Source organism: Clytia hemisphaerica, unplaced genomic scaffold (genome assembly GCF_902728285.1).
Source record: "Clytia hemisphaerica strain Z4C2 unplaced genomic scaffold, Clytia hemisphaerica genome assembly, whole genome shotgun sequence".
Classification (NCBI taxonomy): Eukaryota; Metazoa; Cnidaria; class Hydrozoa; order Leptothecata; family Clytiidae; genus Clytia; species Clytia hemisphaerica.
Window position 1 is genome coordinate 559,306 of NW_027103566.1, and position 15,600 is coordinate 574,905.

General features: G+C 36.6%; 1 protein-coding gene across 1 annotated transcript; it reads right to left on the bottom strand.

Moving 5' to 3' along the window:
• Nucleotides 1-1,710: 1,710 nt before the first annotated feature.
• On the bottom strand, nt 1,711-15,503 carry LOC136801001 (GTPase-activating protein and VPS9 domain-containing protein 1-like). The gene is made up of 14 exons (XM_067057617.1): nt 14,312-15,503; nt 13,581-13,709; nt 13,098-13,340; nt 12,827-12,952; nt 11,380-12,580; nt 7,505-7,769; nt 6,934-7,071; nt 6,324-6,458; nt 5,704-5,833; nt 5,325-5,391; nt 4,917-5,031; nt 4,626-4,698; nt 4,296-4,361; nt 1,711-3,868 (listed from the first exon to the last, which is right to left on the bottom strand). The coding sequence occupies exons 1-14, from the start codon at nt 15,449-15,451 to the stop codon at nt 3,584-3,586; spliced, it is 4,113 nt and encodes a 1,370-aa protein (XP_066913718.1). The 5' UTR covers nt 15,452-15,503; the 3' UTR covers nt 1,711-3,583.
• Between the last annotated feature and the right edge of the window lie 97 nt (nt 15,504-15,600).

Below are 15,600 nucleotides of genomic sequence, written 5' to 3' on the forward strand. Positions count from 1 at the left end.
AGTTTCTGTTCTGAGAAAGTGGGGGGAAAAGCTTCAAAAATAAGCACACACGAACTTAAACTCCGAGAACATAGCTCCTGGTTTTAAATATAACATATATTTTTTGCATATTATACGACTTTCATCCTGAAAAAATCAGCAATTTTAAAAGGTCAATCGGGACTGATCGGGCGATCATCTGAAACTGTAGGTGTCTTAGCTCGTGTGTCCTTGTAGACGAGGAGTTCTTATAAAACAATTAAATCTGCTCTGCTACGTAATAGTATTAACAGATTGCAATTAATTGGATGCTTTCAAGCTTTACAGAAAAAAGTCCCTCTGGAATCAAAAGCCATTAAACCTTTAATTGTGTCTTCACAATCAGGGCGGTAATGAGATCACTTAAAGAAAGATTATGACGTCACATATTCAAAAATGGCAGCTTTTTATTGAGATATAAATAAACAAATGAAGGTCAGTATTACTCTAACTAACACCATAATAACAAGCAGTATTTGACAGAGCGCAGCAAAATTTTTAGACAAGAAAACCTTTAAAGATGAACGGGCAGCCAAGGCAAGCCAAAAGTTTCAGTTCTATTTGCGAAGGGAACACAGCAAAGAAAATCAAATTAATGGAAGAAAAATCACACGCTTTTACAGAATCGTGTGGAAAAATCCTTCGCAAACGAAGCTTATCAACACCGAACGTCTCTCCATCCCACAACGTAGAACGGCAACGGCTTGCAGCACGTCGTGTAAAGAAAGTCAAAAGACGTGCTAAGAATACAAACGTCGTCCAAGACCAGCGTAAGAGGTACGGCTGTTGTTTCGACTCTTTCGACATAGATCTGACACGAGGTATCAAATCGCCGGACGACTCCGAATATGAAGAGATAGATCAACACATGGGTTCATTCCCAATGTTTCAGGATTCAGATAAAGAGAGCCATTACAGGCTTTTATACACCATTCCCGAAGAAGAAAAATTTTACATGGAATCAAGTTGGAATCTATGTGATCTCACTGAAGGTATTGACAACGCGAAATATACAGACGACAATTCGAATGACTCTTTCTATGAGAATGAAAATGAGAATATGTATTTGAAGTGTAGAAATAACAATTTGGAGAAAATGGATAGTTCTTTATACGAAAATGAAGATGGGTTTAAATGGAAGAATAATGATTTCAATGCATCGTTGTGTGGAAATAATGAGGAGCAAGGATTTTATGAGGAAATGTTTGGGCAGTATGATGACGATGAGGGGGGAGAGCATGTTTACGAATATATCAATGAGGAGGAGGGTGTAGATGCGGTTATACATAATGCGGAGAATTCACCGCTGGTTGAGTTTTTGAACGGACAGAAAATCACTGACCGAAGAAATTACACGAATATTGATTTGATTCTGGCACCATTTGAAAAGAAATTGAACGAAATGAGAACATGATTTGAACATGGGGTGGTTTGTGATCTTGTAAAAATGTAAATATGTATCTGTAGTTTTACTAAATTTAATTATAGGCCAAATTTTAAAATATTCATCAACATTTTCATTGGACCTTCAAATCCAAGAGCATGCAAGCTCTTGTCAAGATAAAGAGAAAATTCGGAGTCAAAGGAACAGAATCTCAAAATATCTAAGAAATTCATTAAAACTTTCAAATATTCTAAACAAAAAAAAACACAAAAATAATTTCAAATCATCGTAGAAAAGTATCCGTTTGTATATAAGCTAAATTACATAATAAAATTTTAATTTTCATAATTTTAATATTAAATTTTCTTAGGAAGAAATTTTTTAAAAACAAATTTTTAATTCATTGTTTGTGTGAAGAATATTTATATGATAGGTAGAAAGATTATTAATTCTTATACTTCTAAATACCCTTTTAATTATCTCATTTCCGCCTGTGTAATATGCATCATTCCCCACGAGAGTTGAGGTCAGAGTATCACAAGGTTTTTTGATGAGTCAACAACTAATTAGTTTATATTCGTAGAAAATTGACAACAATTTGTCTTAAAGACAATTATTATTCATCTAACGCAGACGTCAAGAATATTATGTTGATGCATAGAAAGTTACGATACTCGATAAAATTTAGGATGCTTACTAAGAAATGAAGAAGGCTGTTATCCTTTCTAAAGCAAAAATGTATCAAATATTTGAGACCTTAGCACTGCTAAGCAAGACTATTTGAAAATGAAGTCAGTATCTAAGGACAGTCTGTAAAGGAAAAACTTGTTTCGAATAATTTTTATGTGCGTAGACATTTTGTAAACTACTCTATTTTTTGATACTGAGCTATACTCGTAGCTCCAAGAGCTAAGGTTACAGAGAAAGATCCAGACTATTCTAAAAAATTACAAAAATAATATTTTATTTAAAATAAAATTACGATTTTCCAATCAATTATTACTTTACACCATATCAACATTATTGCATGTAAAACCGAAAGCATCCACCGAAGGAGGACTTCAAAATATCTGTTCTGAAGGCACGTTCCAGCTGGATATGGCGGTCTGTTCTTACCGAACTAAAGAAAAAAGTCTGCTGGAAAAAAGTGGTCTGTTCTACTGAAGATTGGGACCAGCTGGAAAAATATGGTCTGTTCTACTGAAGATTGGGACCAGCTGGAAAAATATGATCTGTTCTACTGAAGATTGGGACCAGCTGGAAAAATATGATCTGTTCTTATGAAAAAATAGTCTGGTATCTTATATTTATAAATAACGTGTCTAAGAATTTCCTATCTATTCTGAGGGAATTTAAAAAAAGTCCTGAATGTGGTTGCCTGGAGTGGCAGCTGAAAATTCTCCATCTGTTCTACAAAACATCTGGAAATTGTGGATCTGTTCGAACTGTTAGCTGGAAATTAAGTTTCTGTTCTTAAAAGTCCTTCAATGTCAAGCTGGAATTTAGCGATCTGTTCTTATAAGATTTTGTCAGCCCTGGTAGATAAGAACAGTTAACTCGCGTAAAATCAATCGCCTGGTAATTTCGTATCTGTTCTGAAAGTTTTTTTACCTAGTAGCTGGAAAAATATAACTGTTCTGAAGTAAAAATTTCTCGCCTGGAAAAAGAGGAACTGTTCTTAATTTCGTGGAAATCCTTCCAGCTGGCAAATCAGAACAGATATTTGCAAATTTTAGGTCGGTGGCTGCTTCTGTAAAACGTCCACAATTACATACATACTGGTTACACCAATTGATTTAAAAATTATAACGTCACGTGACCAGCACGTTTACCCAATCATATCACATTTAACAACTACGCCCATCAAATCATTCCACCATATTACGTTAAAGGATTAGATAAACGAGCTCGTCCAACTTCTTTAAAGTCCATTACCCGGAATTACAAAAAATAACATTTTCTAAATAATTCATTACCGAATCAGTGCCCCCAGCTGAGCCCAAAAGACAAAACTACCTTTTTATGACTTTTTATCAATACTGGTCGTATGCTAAGATTGCCACTCGCAGGCGTTATTTTGCTTCCATCATCAAGTTGTCATATGATTAGAAATTTCGGGCCAGGAAATATTCTGGTCAAAGAAGTTCATGGTACAACCACTCTTCCTTATTAGCGGTTACTTCATTTGACGGGGGCAAGCCCTGCTTTCATAGTTTTGATGAATTCAATGGCTGAACAGAATTGCATCCAACAATAATATTCCTCCCCACTCAATCGACTCTCGTAGAATGTATTGACATACTGTTTCGTAGATAACAAGTTTGGCGGGTTGGCCCTTATCACCACATAAACTAGCACTGGAAGAAAATCATCCGCCCCTGGTGTAGATTTTTCTGAAGCCATACTCAGTAAATTCATAATAGTGACACAACAGCGATGTATACAGGCTAGTTTATCGGCTGCCGTCTAAATGAAAGAAAATTAGATTATAACACAGCCTTTTAAATTACATGTAGGAAAAAGGCGTAAATAAATTCCGATTTACTGCGTGACAAAGAAACAGAATACCATTAGCCTTACTCAAAATATTCCAGTGCAAGGTCTTTTGAATACTTATTCTTTGCAGGTTGCATAAGATAGATATTACGCTTGAAACTTTGGTTCTTAGACTACTCTACAGATCGTATTGCGGAGCAAACCATACTTTTCTACTCACCACAAGCGATTATGAAAAGCTTATCACTTGGTGTTTTCAGCACTCTGGTGACAATAGCAGTCCATGTCACTTAGACGATCCGCACCTCATGAGTGCTGTGAAGGACGAGACACGTGTCTATGGATAGATATTCGTTCTTCTTTTTTATAACCAATTTAACAGAGAATAGGGGCATACCTTATAAGCATTGACCATTAACAATTCGGTTTGCGCAGAAGGCCATGGTGCTTCTTTCTGGTACATCTGAAAATTTGGAAACATGCAAATCGTATACAACATGAAAGCCCAGCCATATTCTTGGGTTCCCTACTCTCAAGAATTGGACGTCGTGCTCGACATAAAAATCGATTGAAAGCAAAAAGAAATCTAATACAGAGCGTCTTTGTCTTGTTTCGAACGAATAAAGGAAGATAAATCGTGCCGATATTTCTATCTAGCTCGGTCATACTCGTCACCTCGAAAACCTAGTGCCGGTACTTCCAACACCCGAAAACGTTTATCACATACCTTAGGGATTTGCAATGCTGGATGAGAGAGTGAAATTACAGTGGAAAGACTCTTGATGTGTTGGTGAAAGATACTAGTAAGGAAAAGAAAAAAAATACAAATGCATGAATATATGAATACCATTAATATACATTAAACAAGGGATTGACACTTCGACACTTAAAAGGACTAAGCAGACTTCAGGAATAGGTTATCCAAGGAAAAAAGTGGCAAGGCGAAAACCGAATATTGTAATAGAAAAGGACTATAAAACATCACTTTAAATTATTGAAAATATTTGGATTATTTTACCGATCATTGTCGACATCTGTGAGACCGTTCGGGTAAAAAGCTTCTTTGAATATTTTGCTCATCAAAGCACGCTCTGTGGCCACTTGTGCGTCCTCTAGCTGATCGTCTGTACAATCTACATTGAAAGAAGAAGAAATTATCGAAACCTTATCAGTAGCATATCCATCGAAACAGTGTGGACCAAAAGACGGATTGAAAGCTGACGAAAAAGTCAATTTGTACTGCTTTGTAACCTTTTTTAAGAAAAAAATTAAACGATATAAAAGCCTTTTACAAAGTATATACTTATCCCTCTTTGCAGTTTTTCTGAACCTAATCTTGGTAACTTTGAGCTTTGTCTGCCCTCCTTCAACAAGGTATTTGAGGTTTCTTACATGTCTAATGTAATCTAAATAAAGATTTACTTACGAGACCATGTGGATTCTTTAATGAGGTTGGAGTGCATATCGTTCAAAAAGTCTGTCAGCAATGTCGACTATAATGGAAAGGTCAGAAAAGAAAAAAATGTCATCATAAAGCCCCTAAAGATGCAAGTGAACACTGGGAGTAGCTCATTCACACCAGAGCGACTGTATTTTCTTGATTGTAAAATTCTTGAGTAATAACACAACTAGCCTGGGGTCGGGTCATTATTCATGTTTTTAGAAGTGACCATGTGTCTATGATAATTTTATCTACACTGTAGAAAAACCACAAGCACAATGTGTTACGTTGCTTCGAAAGTCCTTAAAGTTTAGAAGTAACTCATTACTGGGCCAGTCTGTATTACAATAAATAAAATCGTTACCTTTTCGTCCAACATTTTATTGGAAGCGAATCGATAAGCGAATTGCATTAAGTCTTGTTTACGTTCGGGTGTTTCGAGGAAGAGTCGTACAGAAAGAGTAGTGAAGTATCGACTGCAAATTATTTTGTCCCTGAAAATAAAAAGGTGTTGACTTTTAGCGTTCAATAAACAAAGACCAGGATTTGTGGCCTGGGGTCCACCTAGAAGACATCATTCAATGTATCTTTTACCATTTGCTTACATAGCATTTTTGAACTACCTGTAAAAGAAAGTATCTCCTCTCCGCACAAATTTTGAGAAATTCTTGTTTATTCTGCTTTGTCACAGGCGCGCTTCCTTTCTTTAACATAAGATCTCTTTAAAGCTTTTTAAACAGACTGAAAGGTGCAGTTAAGGTTACTTCGCTGTACTTAGTGTCATCATAAATTATCAAAGTTCAGTCGGAGGTAAATTCTAGTTCAACCAAGGTTCACTATCATTCCAACTTAAATGCTAATATTATCCAACGCCGTGAAATTACCACTTCTGCACCTTTGCTTAAGGTTACTCCGCCTATTTCACTATGATAGAGGCCTCGAACAAACATTATATTTGAAGAAATTTTGTTTATCCAAACTTACCGTTGCATTTTAGCTGTGATCTGTTCCATGTGTGAGATAGTGGACAACAAGCCTTGTTTACTTTTGATCAAATATGAGATGTATTTGGAACGTTGTTCATAATCCTGTTCCAAACGTTCGATTAACTTCTCACAGCTACAAGAAAGAAAAAGAGAAAAATTGTGAAGATTATATCACCAGACTCCCAAGCATTGGCTTGCCCGCCAAAGCGTACATTCATTTTATCAGTAATTTGCTTTATCTAGTGCGAATTGAAATCTGGCCTCCATGGTCCAACATAGTGTTCATATCCATTAGGGCCATTCCAAGGAATTGACAACCACGATTGGAGATTGAACCGCCTCTAAGGGCGCTATCCAATAGTACACTGGTCGATACCATACGCTCATAAGTCCCTACTGGCGTTATCCAGTCGAAAATTAGCGCGACGTAACGTACCCCTTCCTCGGGAATGGCGGATTACTTAGGAGTACTGCCTAAGTAAACAATGTGCATTATATATTTTGAATTATAAATCTAATAGTTTTAAATATATCACGATAAGTTCGTTAAAGGCAATTTCGAAATTTAAACTAAGGTATAACATCTTTCACAGCGAGTCCGTACTAACCTTCCATTTGGCAACTGTTTGATGCTCCTCAACGTCTCGTGAAGCTGAGCAACGGCAAACCGGTCTTGTAGATTGATGGCTTCCGCTAGCTTCGCTTGTAACATGGTTAATAAGAGCTGATCAAAACTTCTCGCGTCACTATGATATGTTTAAAGCAAAAGTTTAAAACCTAACTCTTCCCTTTAAAGGGAAAGACTTTTTTTAGTGATCCTTTTCGCAAGAGGACGAAGTATTTTCCTCGACGACCATTTCACAAAACATAAAGTCTAGCCTGAAGGGCTAGATATCTAGTCTTGTTAGAAAGGTGAAGCTCTCTGTTAAGGTTAGGATTCCCTACCAACCACGTTTGGAGGATTGTGTGAGCATTTAAAAGATATTTTGATCACTTCAACTATATATTTGAGTCCTCATTAACGGTTTGAGCCGAAAAATTTGCTTCTTCGAAATAAACATTACATGAAGGAAACTCCAAAAATAAAAAAACAAGATCTTCACGTTTCAGAGAAAATAGCCTCAACATGTAACATCATAATACTTAAAAAATAACTCGATGAAAGAACGCTTCTCTCACCTTGGTAGATTCGTCTGGTCAGCAGTACAGAAGACAGTTCTTAATTTACGTTTCGCATCTTCAAACTTGAATTCTTCGTCAAAGACAATTCTATCTTCTTCAACTCGGATGAGAGGTTCTCCGATCTCAGTAGAAGAGGGGAGGGTGTCAAGTGAAGGATCGAAGTTGTTAGTGTTATGGTTGGATGAGGATGTGTTTGAGCTGTTTCCCAATGTGGCAATCTTCCGATATTTCTCCATAATGTCTTCAGAAGATTCTTCTTCACCTTCATAGAAAGGAAACGGAAATTTTGAGAAAGATATTTCCTTGGATTAAAACAGGTTTTGTTTTAAAAATAAGAGTGATGATATCCTTTGCTTACTCATCAATTTTAATTCACAAGCTTTTCACATTAGATTGACACGGATGTGGAGCAAGATTGGTCAGAAAGAGAAAAAGAACAACAACCTTTTGCTTATTTCAGCATAATATAACAAAAGACACTGTCCTGATATGAAATATGTGTCTGATATGAAACGGGAACACTTATGTAAAAATAAAACCTTTAATAATGGAAAAGAGAATAACCAGAAGCTTTATGATTATTGAAAACTTTCAAATCGACCTTTACAACAAGAGGATATCAACAGAAATCGAAAAGACATTTCCAGAGAGGAACTGTACACCCGAGGATCAGAAAATCTGCGAGCTCAAAAAAAGTGGATAAACTCTAGAAAAAGGACGTCAAAGTGACGCTACTTTTTAAATCTTTGTTTTTGACGATATTCTTATGACTCGACTTAGAACCTCCAGGTACCACAGATATTAGGGACCTTTAGCATTGAGGACGGCGACTTTGAAAAAGTACGGCAGGATTGAACAAAAAGAAAGCCCCTAGGGGATTGATATAAGGATTGCAGCTATGTTCTATTCTTTTCATATCAATTTTCTCATGACAATAGTGAATTTTAATAGGGTAATTAATAGACGTTTTCAAATCTCAAAACGACTTGAAAATTCTTTTTTGACGTCGTCTTTGGGACGAAGGCGGTAAAAGAAAAGCACAATAGTTTTAAATTATACTAGCCGGTACCCGGCGTCGCACGCCGGTTTAGCTGTTTGCTGAACGCATTTAAAGTCCTTTGGATGTTGGGAAGGTGGCTTAAACACGATGAAATCAAAATTAAAGAGAAGAATTCTCTTCAAAGTTTGACTCTATCCCTCCCGGGTGACGTATCTTTTAACCATATTTTGAAAGAGATTTTTGTGGCAAAAATGACCAGAAAGCAGAAAAAGGGCGTCATTCCCAAATTACACCATACCGGCAACCAGCGACGTCTAAGACGGCTCTGCAATTAGATTATTTTCCTCGCTTCACTCGCGTTATATTTTCCGTAGTTCTTGATGTTTAGGAAAAATGTCAAGATAAGCGGAGTGAAATAATAGACATGACACGAGATTCGTCGAAAAAAGACAGCCCGGGGGGGGGGGGGGGGTACTTAGGCAAGAGAAGGGTATGGGTATGTGCCGGCCTTAAGGGTGCCTTTTTTGAAACATGGCAGTTTGAAAAATCGGGAAAAACAACTTCAGTCCCACTAAGAATCAGAAAAATAGGAAAATTTCAACTTTTTGCCCCCAGAAAGATAGAAATTTGGTCAAATTAGTTCCAAAAAGTGAATAAAAATTCACACAATTTCCCTTGTTTCTTCTCCTCTTTATTCTGCTAAGGGTCCGAGGGGCAGGACCGAAAGTCAGCTCGCAACCATAATCCCCCAGGAAGGCAGCTAGGACCATTGAGTTTCAAGCCCGAAGGGCTAGAGGTCAATCTCTAACCTTTCTCAGGCAAGAAAAATTGAAGCCTTAAAATATGCGCCGTATTTTTGATGACGGATTGAATCTAGCAATTCCTTTGTTTTCGAGTGATATATTTTTCAAAATGAAGCGGTAAATTTTAGTTTCAATCTGTCATTTGTGTAAAAACCAGGCGGGTCGCTCAAGGCCGCGCAACTTTGGTAGGATTTTTTGGCTTCAAATCCTACCAAGGAGATTGACCTCTAGCCCTTCGGGCTTGAAACTCAATGGCTAGGACACGCAGACAAAAAAGCGTGATAGCGCAATTTTATGTGGCTTTTTATAAAATAACTTCGTCATAAGTTCAATAATTTTTCAAATTCAACAATGACTTAGATTTACAGCAAAATAATCATCGACATACATGTTTAAAGGTCCCTTTTTACAAAGAAAGAATTCTAGTTTTTACCGCCTTTTGAATGTATTTTTAATGTTGCTGTTGTTCTAACAAACTTGTCTTGTGATTCTTGTGCTTTATTTTATAATTGTTCTTTTCTTTAACAGAGATTCTGTTTAAAAGATTTCTTTTGTTTTGAAAAGAATTCAAATGTCTCAAATCAAATAAGGTCGTTAATTACATTCGAAAACATAAAACAAAAAAAAAGAAATAAAAAAAAGAAAAAGTCTATCAATCAAAACAAAGTCTTTATAAAACGGAAAGAGTTACATCGGATCACCCAAAGTACCCTCATGTTTTTTTTTTATTTTCTTATCTCTGATCCTGTCTTTCTCTTTTTCTGACTGTCTGAGTTTCTGAGTTTCTGAGACTTAGTTTCTCATTTCTGACTGAGTTTTCATACCTGTCAATCATTTGTCCATCAATTTCGACCAACCTAAATTTCGCACCGAGTGGGATTCGAACCACCACCAAAGAAAGACCTTCAGATTCGGAAGCCAGCGCTCTATTCACTGAGCCATCGCCGCACAGCAAATCCCCGCAATTCATAAGATATTATACCAAACTAGCAAAAGACGGGGGTAATGTTATTATAATATGGGTAAAAGTACCCCTTTTTTAAACCTGACTGAAATTCGAGCCGTTACTAGCAACCCTGCGGGGCCCAAGGCGCCGAGTATGCACCCGGCACAGTGACAAGCCGTTACTAACAACCCTGACCCTACCTAACTGTTAGTTAATCAATTCCAAACAACAAAACCCCCGGAAAGGTGACTATCAGCGATCCGTGGATAAAAAAATAAAAAAATGAAAAATAAAAAAATGAAGGTAACTTTGGGTGATCCGATATAACTCTCTCCTTATAAAACGGCGCGAATCTGATTTAACACATTTGTGGAGCAAGAAGCAAAAGTCATCTTTTGAAAAAACAAAACATTGCTTGCGAAAACGAAAGTGACACACAAACAAACAAAATGACACACAGACTACGGCTATTAATATATAGATGAATCCCTCGAGAATTATAACGTCATTTTTTACAAAAACTTTTCCTAAACTCAAATTTTTCCATGCGATATTAAATCTATGTAAAATCGGATAAAATTTGCCATTTGATTTTAAAATTTACTTTACGTCCTCATTCAAGTCGCCGTCCTAGATGCTAAAGGTCCCTATTATATCCCTTTACACACAAGATATAGGCAACTGTTTACTGATTTCCCGTAGAAATGAGTTCAGTTTCAAGTCGACATGTTGTTTTCTATTTTAAACTAGATTTTTCAAAGTTCGGATTTCAAAACATTTGAATCTCTTAAGGGCTACTTAGACTACATAATATATTGGTGAGCAATATTCGACAATATAGTTTTCGGACCGTAATGTACGGAGTGAACAACAGGTCCTCTGTTATAAAAGGACCTATATTGTTGGAATATTGCAAATCGAACTGACAATATATTGCGGACACCATTTCAATATATTGCCCAGCATCCAGCGATATATTATCAATATATTGTCTGACAATATATTGTGTAGTGTATGTAGCCCTTTAGTTAAAAACCAGAATATGGCGGACTAGAAAGCTCTTAAACTGGACACACTTTCGATTATAATAAAAACCTGACCCGATGATAGAAGGCGTACATACCATCTGTTGATGACTGGGCGTGAATAAAAGAGAGCGATTTTCGTTTTCCTCTTTCTGCAGCTTCCATTGGTGTACCACGTGGTGAAGTGGGTTGCTTTGTACTGGCGCTCTCTTCTGTTGGAGAATTGACAATGTTCCCTAAAGAATCACTCTTCTTGATAGATGAACCTGTATTCTGGTTCCCAGTCCTCAATCGACCAATCGTTGACAATTTATCTTTCAGCCAAGCACCTTGTGATTTCTTTCGTGGAGTTTTATCATCATTCTCTTTTGAACCGAGACTCGGTAAATCAATACCAAACTTCTTCTTCAACGCTGGACTCTTTTTCACTCTTTCTGCATATTCAGCATAATTTGACCCGACTGAACTGTTAGGTGACGTCACAGGGCTTTGATTCTTCTTTTCTGGTATTGGAATTTTAAAGTCATTTTCGAAGCCTTGTTGGACGTTTGGAAGAGTCTCCTCTTTTTCTTCCTGGACATCAGACATTCTCCAAGGATCCGGTTTCTGTTCCACTGGAGACCAAGGGTTAAATTCAGATGACACTTTGACTTCTGTAGGACTTGCAACTGACGCGTTCTGTAAAATAGCATTCAATCCACTCGGTCCACCCAGCATGGAGTTGGTACTTTCTTGGCGTTTTATATCTTCTGATGAGCGACGTTCATTGATGGCGAGATCAATGAGAGGTTCATCGTTGAAAGCACTGGAAACACGCTCGTACTGACGTTTCTTTTGTGGGAGAGCAGGTCCTGATGAAGACTCAAAGTCACCAAAATCCAAAAGCAGGTTTTGTGGGCGATTGTTCTGTCCTTCTGTTAAGAAGAAATCATTCGATGTTGTTGTTTTTAAGGTGCTAGAATTTGAATCAGACAATTGGTTTTGATCTTTAAGAGTGCTCGTATTCGAGTCTGTTTGATTGGCCCAAATATCGAAACCATCCAAAGTATCACTTTGTTTTTGAGTTTCTTGTTTCGATTTAATAGATAACAATTCGTCATTATGTGTGGAGCCAATGGAACTTCCAGAGATCGTGTCGAGATTCTCATTACTAAGATCTAGAAGGTTCTTATCAACATCGGGCAGTGTTTCCCTTAACGCATCCATCATTATGTTGTGAGTTCGTTTGGTCAAATCGTTTTCCATCGTGTCCATATCGAATGAATTTGAGGCTGGCAACTGACTTTTCAAGCCTAACACCTAAAATTTAACATAAAAATTTTAGAGCCGGAATACAGTAGAAATACGTCACTTTCAACCAATGTTGTTGAATATATTGCAATGGTGCATATCATGAATAGTTTGATTGTTTGCTTGTCAGACTCTTATCCAAACAAAGGTTTTTTTATAGCTTTGGATGTTGCAAATTGTATTTATTTGAGAGATGAGCCTATAAAGGAGAGGGGGTTGTAAAACTTAAAACGTATTCATAGGGTAGGATTATACCTTATCCTCAGAGAGCATTCCAGGATGCTCGCCAGAGTCATTGCCCAAAGGGATGATGAGAACCACATCACTACTGGAAACCATTGTATTCAAATCAGCCTTCAACTGGTCCATGAATGATTTCTCCTGAAATTTTACAGTCATGCTTTATAAGAAAGGTTCAAGATTTTGCCATTGGCATACTTTTTTAGGGGAGTTCTTGCTATGTATTATTTGATTTGTTCAGATGTTTAAAACTCCAAAAAAAGAAATAATAAAAATATCAACTTGCCACAGAGACAGTTCCACCACTGGTACTGATGGCTTTCTTCAGCTTGTTGTGCCTTGGTGGAGGAACAGGTGAAGGGTCACCTATCAAACGACTATTTGGTGGCATCGACTGGGTCATATCACGGTTGCTTGAAATCTCTTTCACCCATTTTCGTGGGATGGGAGGTAGCAACTCTAACAGTTCATCAAGTTCAGGGTTCAAGGATGCAACATTGTGGGACTGAACAAGTTTCAAACAATTTACCTGTAAATAAAATTGATTCAATCATAATTTTATCAACAACATCAATTTGAATGTATAAAATCCTCAAAACAGAGATAAATAACCTGGAAAAGATGAAACACAGCATAAAAAACTATTGAAAGATCATTCAAGATTTAACCATAATAACTAGTGGGGAAACAAAAGTTGTCCTCAATATTTACCAAAAAGGGCAAAAATTGTTGATTTTATCTAGAACCCATAACTGACAATCATACTTACCAAACATTTCAGATCATGCTCAGTAATCATTAGAGAAGATCTTTCAACTTCTGGCAATTCTCGTCCACCAACAATAGCAATGTTACTGGCTCCGTTTAGAAGGTGTGAAACATAACTGATCAGTTTGCCCTAAAAAAATTAGGCTGATTAGATGCTTTAATGAATGAACCGATTATGAAATAAAACTTCCATTGAAAAAGAGTTTTGATGGTGTAGCGCTTTATAGTAACTTTGTGTAATGTTGACATACACCTTGTCTAATTCCGACTTAGCAACTATCTTGTCTTTTAAAACTTTATTTTTAAATAAAACCTTCTGGGTGGGCTGTTTAAAAAAATCACTCTAACCACTTTACATGTGCCAGATAGTTACTATGATGAAATTAGACAAGGTATGTCGACATTACACAAAGTTATGGTATTCATTATGACATTGTCTTTAAGGCCATTTCAAGAAACATAATCTTAAAGCGAAGTTGGTCTAATGACAATATCCCTTATCTAATTCTGACACTTATCTTTAGAGCTGGGGATAAAAGGTCGGAATTGTTGACTGAAACTATTGCTTTGCTAAGCAGTCATAAGCAGGTCAAAGGGGAAAAAATTTTTCTTCAATCAGTGCTTCTGAACTTCCCATTATTCCTATCTCTAAAGAAGGGTGTCGGAATAAGATCAGGGATGTTCATTATGGTAAAATTAGTTGGTATTATATCAAGATAGGCCTGTTTTTACCTGTTCTAGTCTCTCGAGAATCGATCTAAATTTTTCTTCCTTTAAGCCACATTCCAACAGAGCTTGTGATCGTAAAATACTTGCAATCAAACTGAGATTATTTCGAGCAGTTTCACTAATATCTGCATCAGAGTTTATTCCATAGGGTTCTGGATTAATTATTGCAGGACAAATAAAGTAAGTCATCAACATGTAGCTTATCAGTGCTTTTGCATTTGCAGCAGGCAACTTTAATTTTTCTATCATACCTTTGTATAGTTGTCCAATAGCCCATCTCAAACTTTGAGGAAAACAATATATCTTATCGTACATACTTTTCAAGAATTTCTTACACAAATTTATTATGTGATCATGTAATAATTTCATGTGTTTTTCCATCTTTTTCTTAGCCTCTACTGTTTGTGGAGGACCAAATTTTTCAAGAACTACTTTTGTTGGAATGCGCCCCACAACTTTGTCCAAATCAACTTCTAAAAAGATTCCATCGTCTACAATTACCTGCATAACAGTTCCGTGTAGAGCAGCTGTGAGATATAACTTTGATGAAAATAACATTTCTGAAAACACGGTGAAAACGGAAGCAAACGCATTGTCATTACTTCTTTTGCCGCAGAAAAATTGAAGCAAGTCTTCACACTCCAACACTTGAAGGTTCACAAGATCTGTTAAAATCCTAAGTACAGACAATTCATCTTTCTTTTCAGCACAAGTTCCATAAAGCGTAGAAATCAATAACCGAGTGAGTTGACGTGTTGTTGTTTGAAAACGTTGTGAGTCGCAATAATTCAAAATGTGTGCCACAAGTTTAGGATTATCCCTCATTGAGGAAAGAAATTCCCCATATTTAGAGTCTAAATAATTCAAATGGCTACCAGCATCTTCAAAGCTAACTGAGTCTATGATTTTTGCGGTGATGCTGCATTCAGAGGGTGTTGATTTATTGCTAATCAATCGATCAATATTCATCCATTGCTTTCGAGTCTTCCATTCTGAACAAAATAGGTTTTGACTCACAGAAAGTGCCTTTTCATTCAACCTACGAAGTTGTTCCTTCTCATGTTTAACAAACTGCCTTTCTTCTTTCAATCTTTTTTGCAGTGTCAGGAATCTCGTCTTTCTGCTTTCGATCTCATCCGCCATTTTGTTTGTTTGTAAATTTTCCTCGCATGGGCTAAACTTTTTAATGATTTTTCCCTAGCCTCGCAAACGAATTTTTGCTGAAATCTGCATCTTTTTAAACATCGAACATCCGGTGAAAATAAATCAATTATGATGACACTTTTAATAGT

Bases quoted from the DNA above. Each gene is read 5' to 3' on its own strand.
- LOC136801001 (XM_067057617.1), bottom strand. From the start codon at position 15,451: ATGGCGGATGAGATCGAAAGCAGAAAGACGAGATTCCTGACACTGCAA. The intron at 13,341-13,580 runs GTAAGTATGATT...TTTTATTTACAG, and splicing joins AGCATGATCTGAAATGTTTG to GTAAATTGTTTGAAACTTGT. The intron at 7,072-7,504 runs GTGAGAGAAGCG...AACATATCATAG, and splicing joins GACCAGACGAATCTACCAAG to TGACGCGAGAAGTTTTGATC.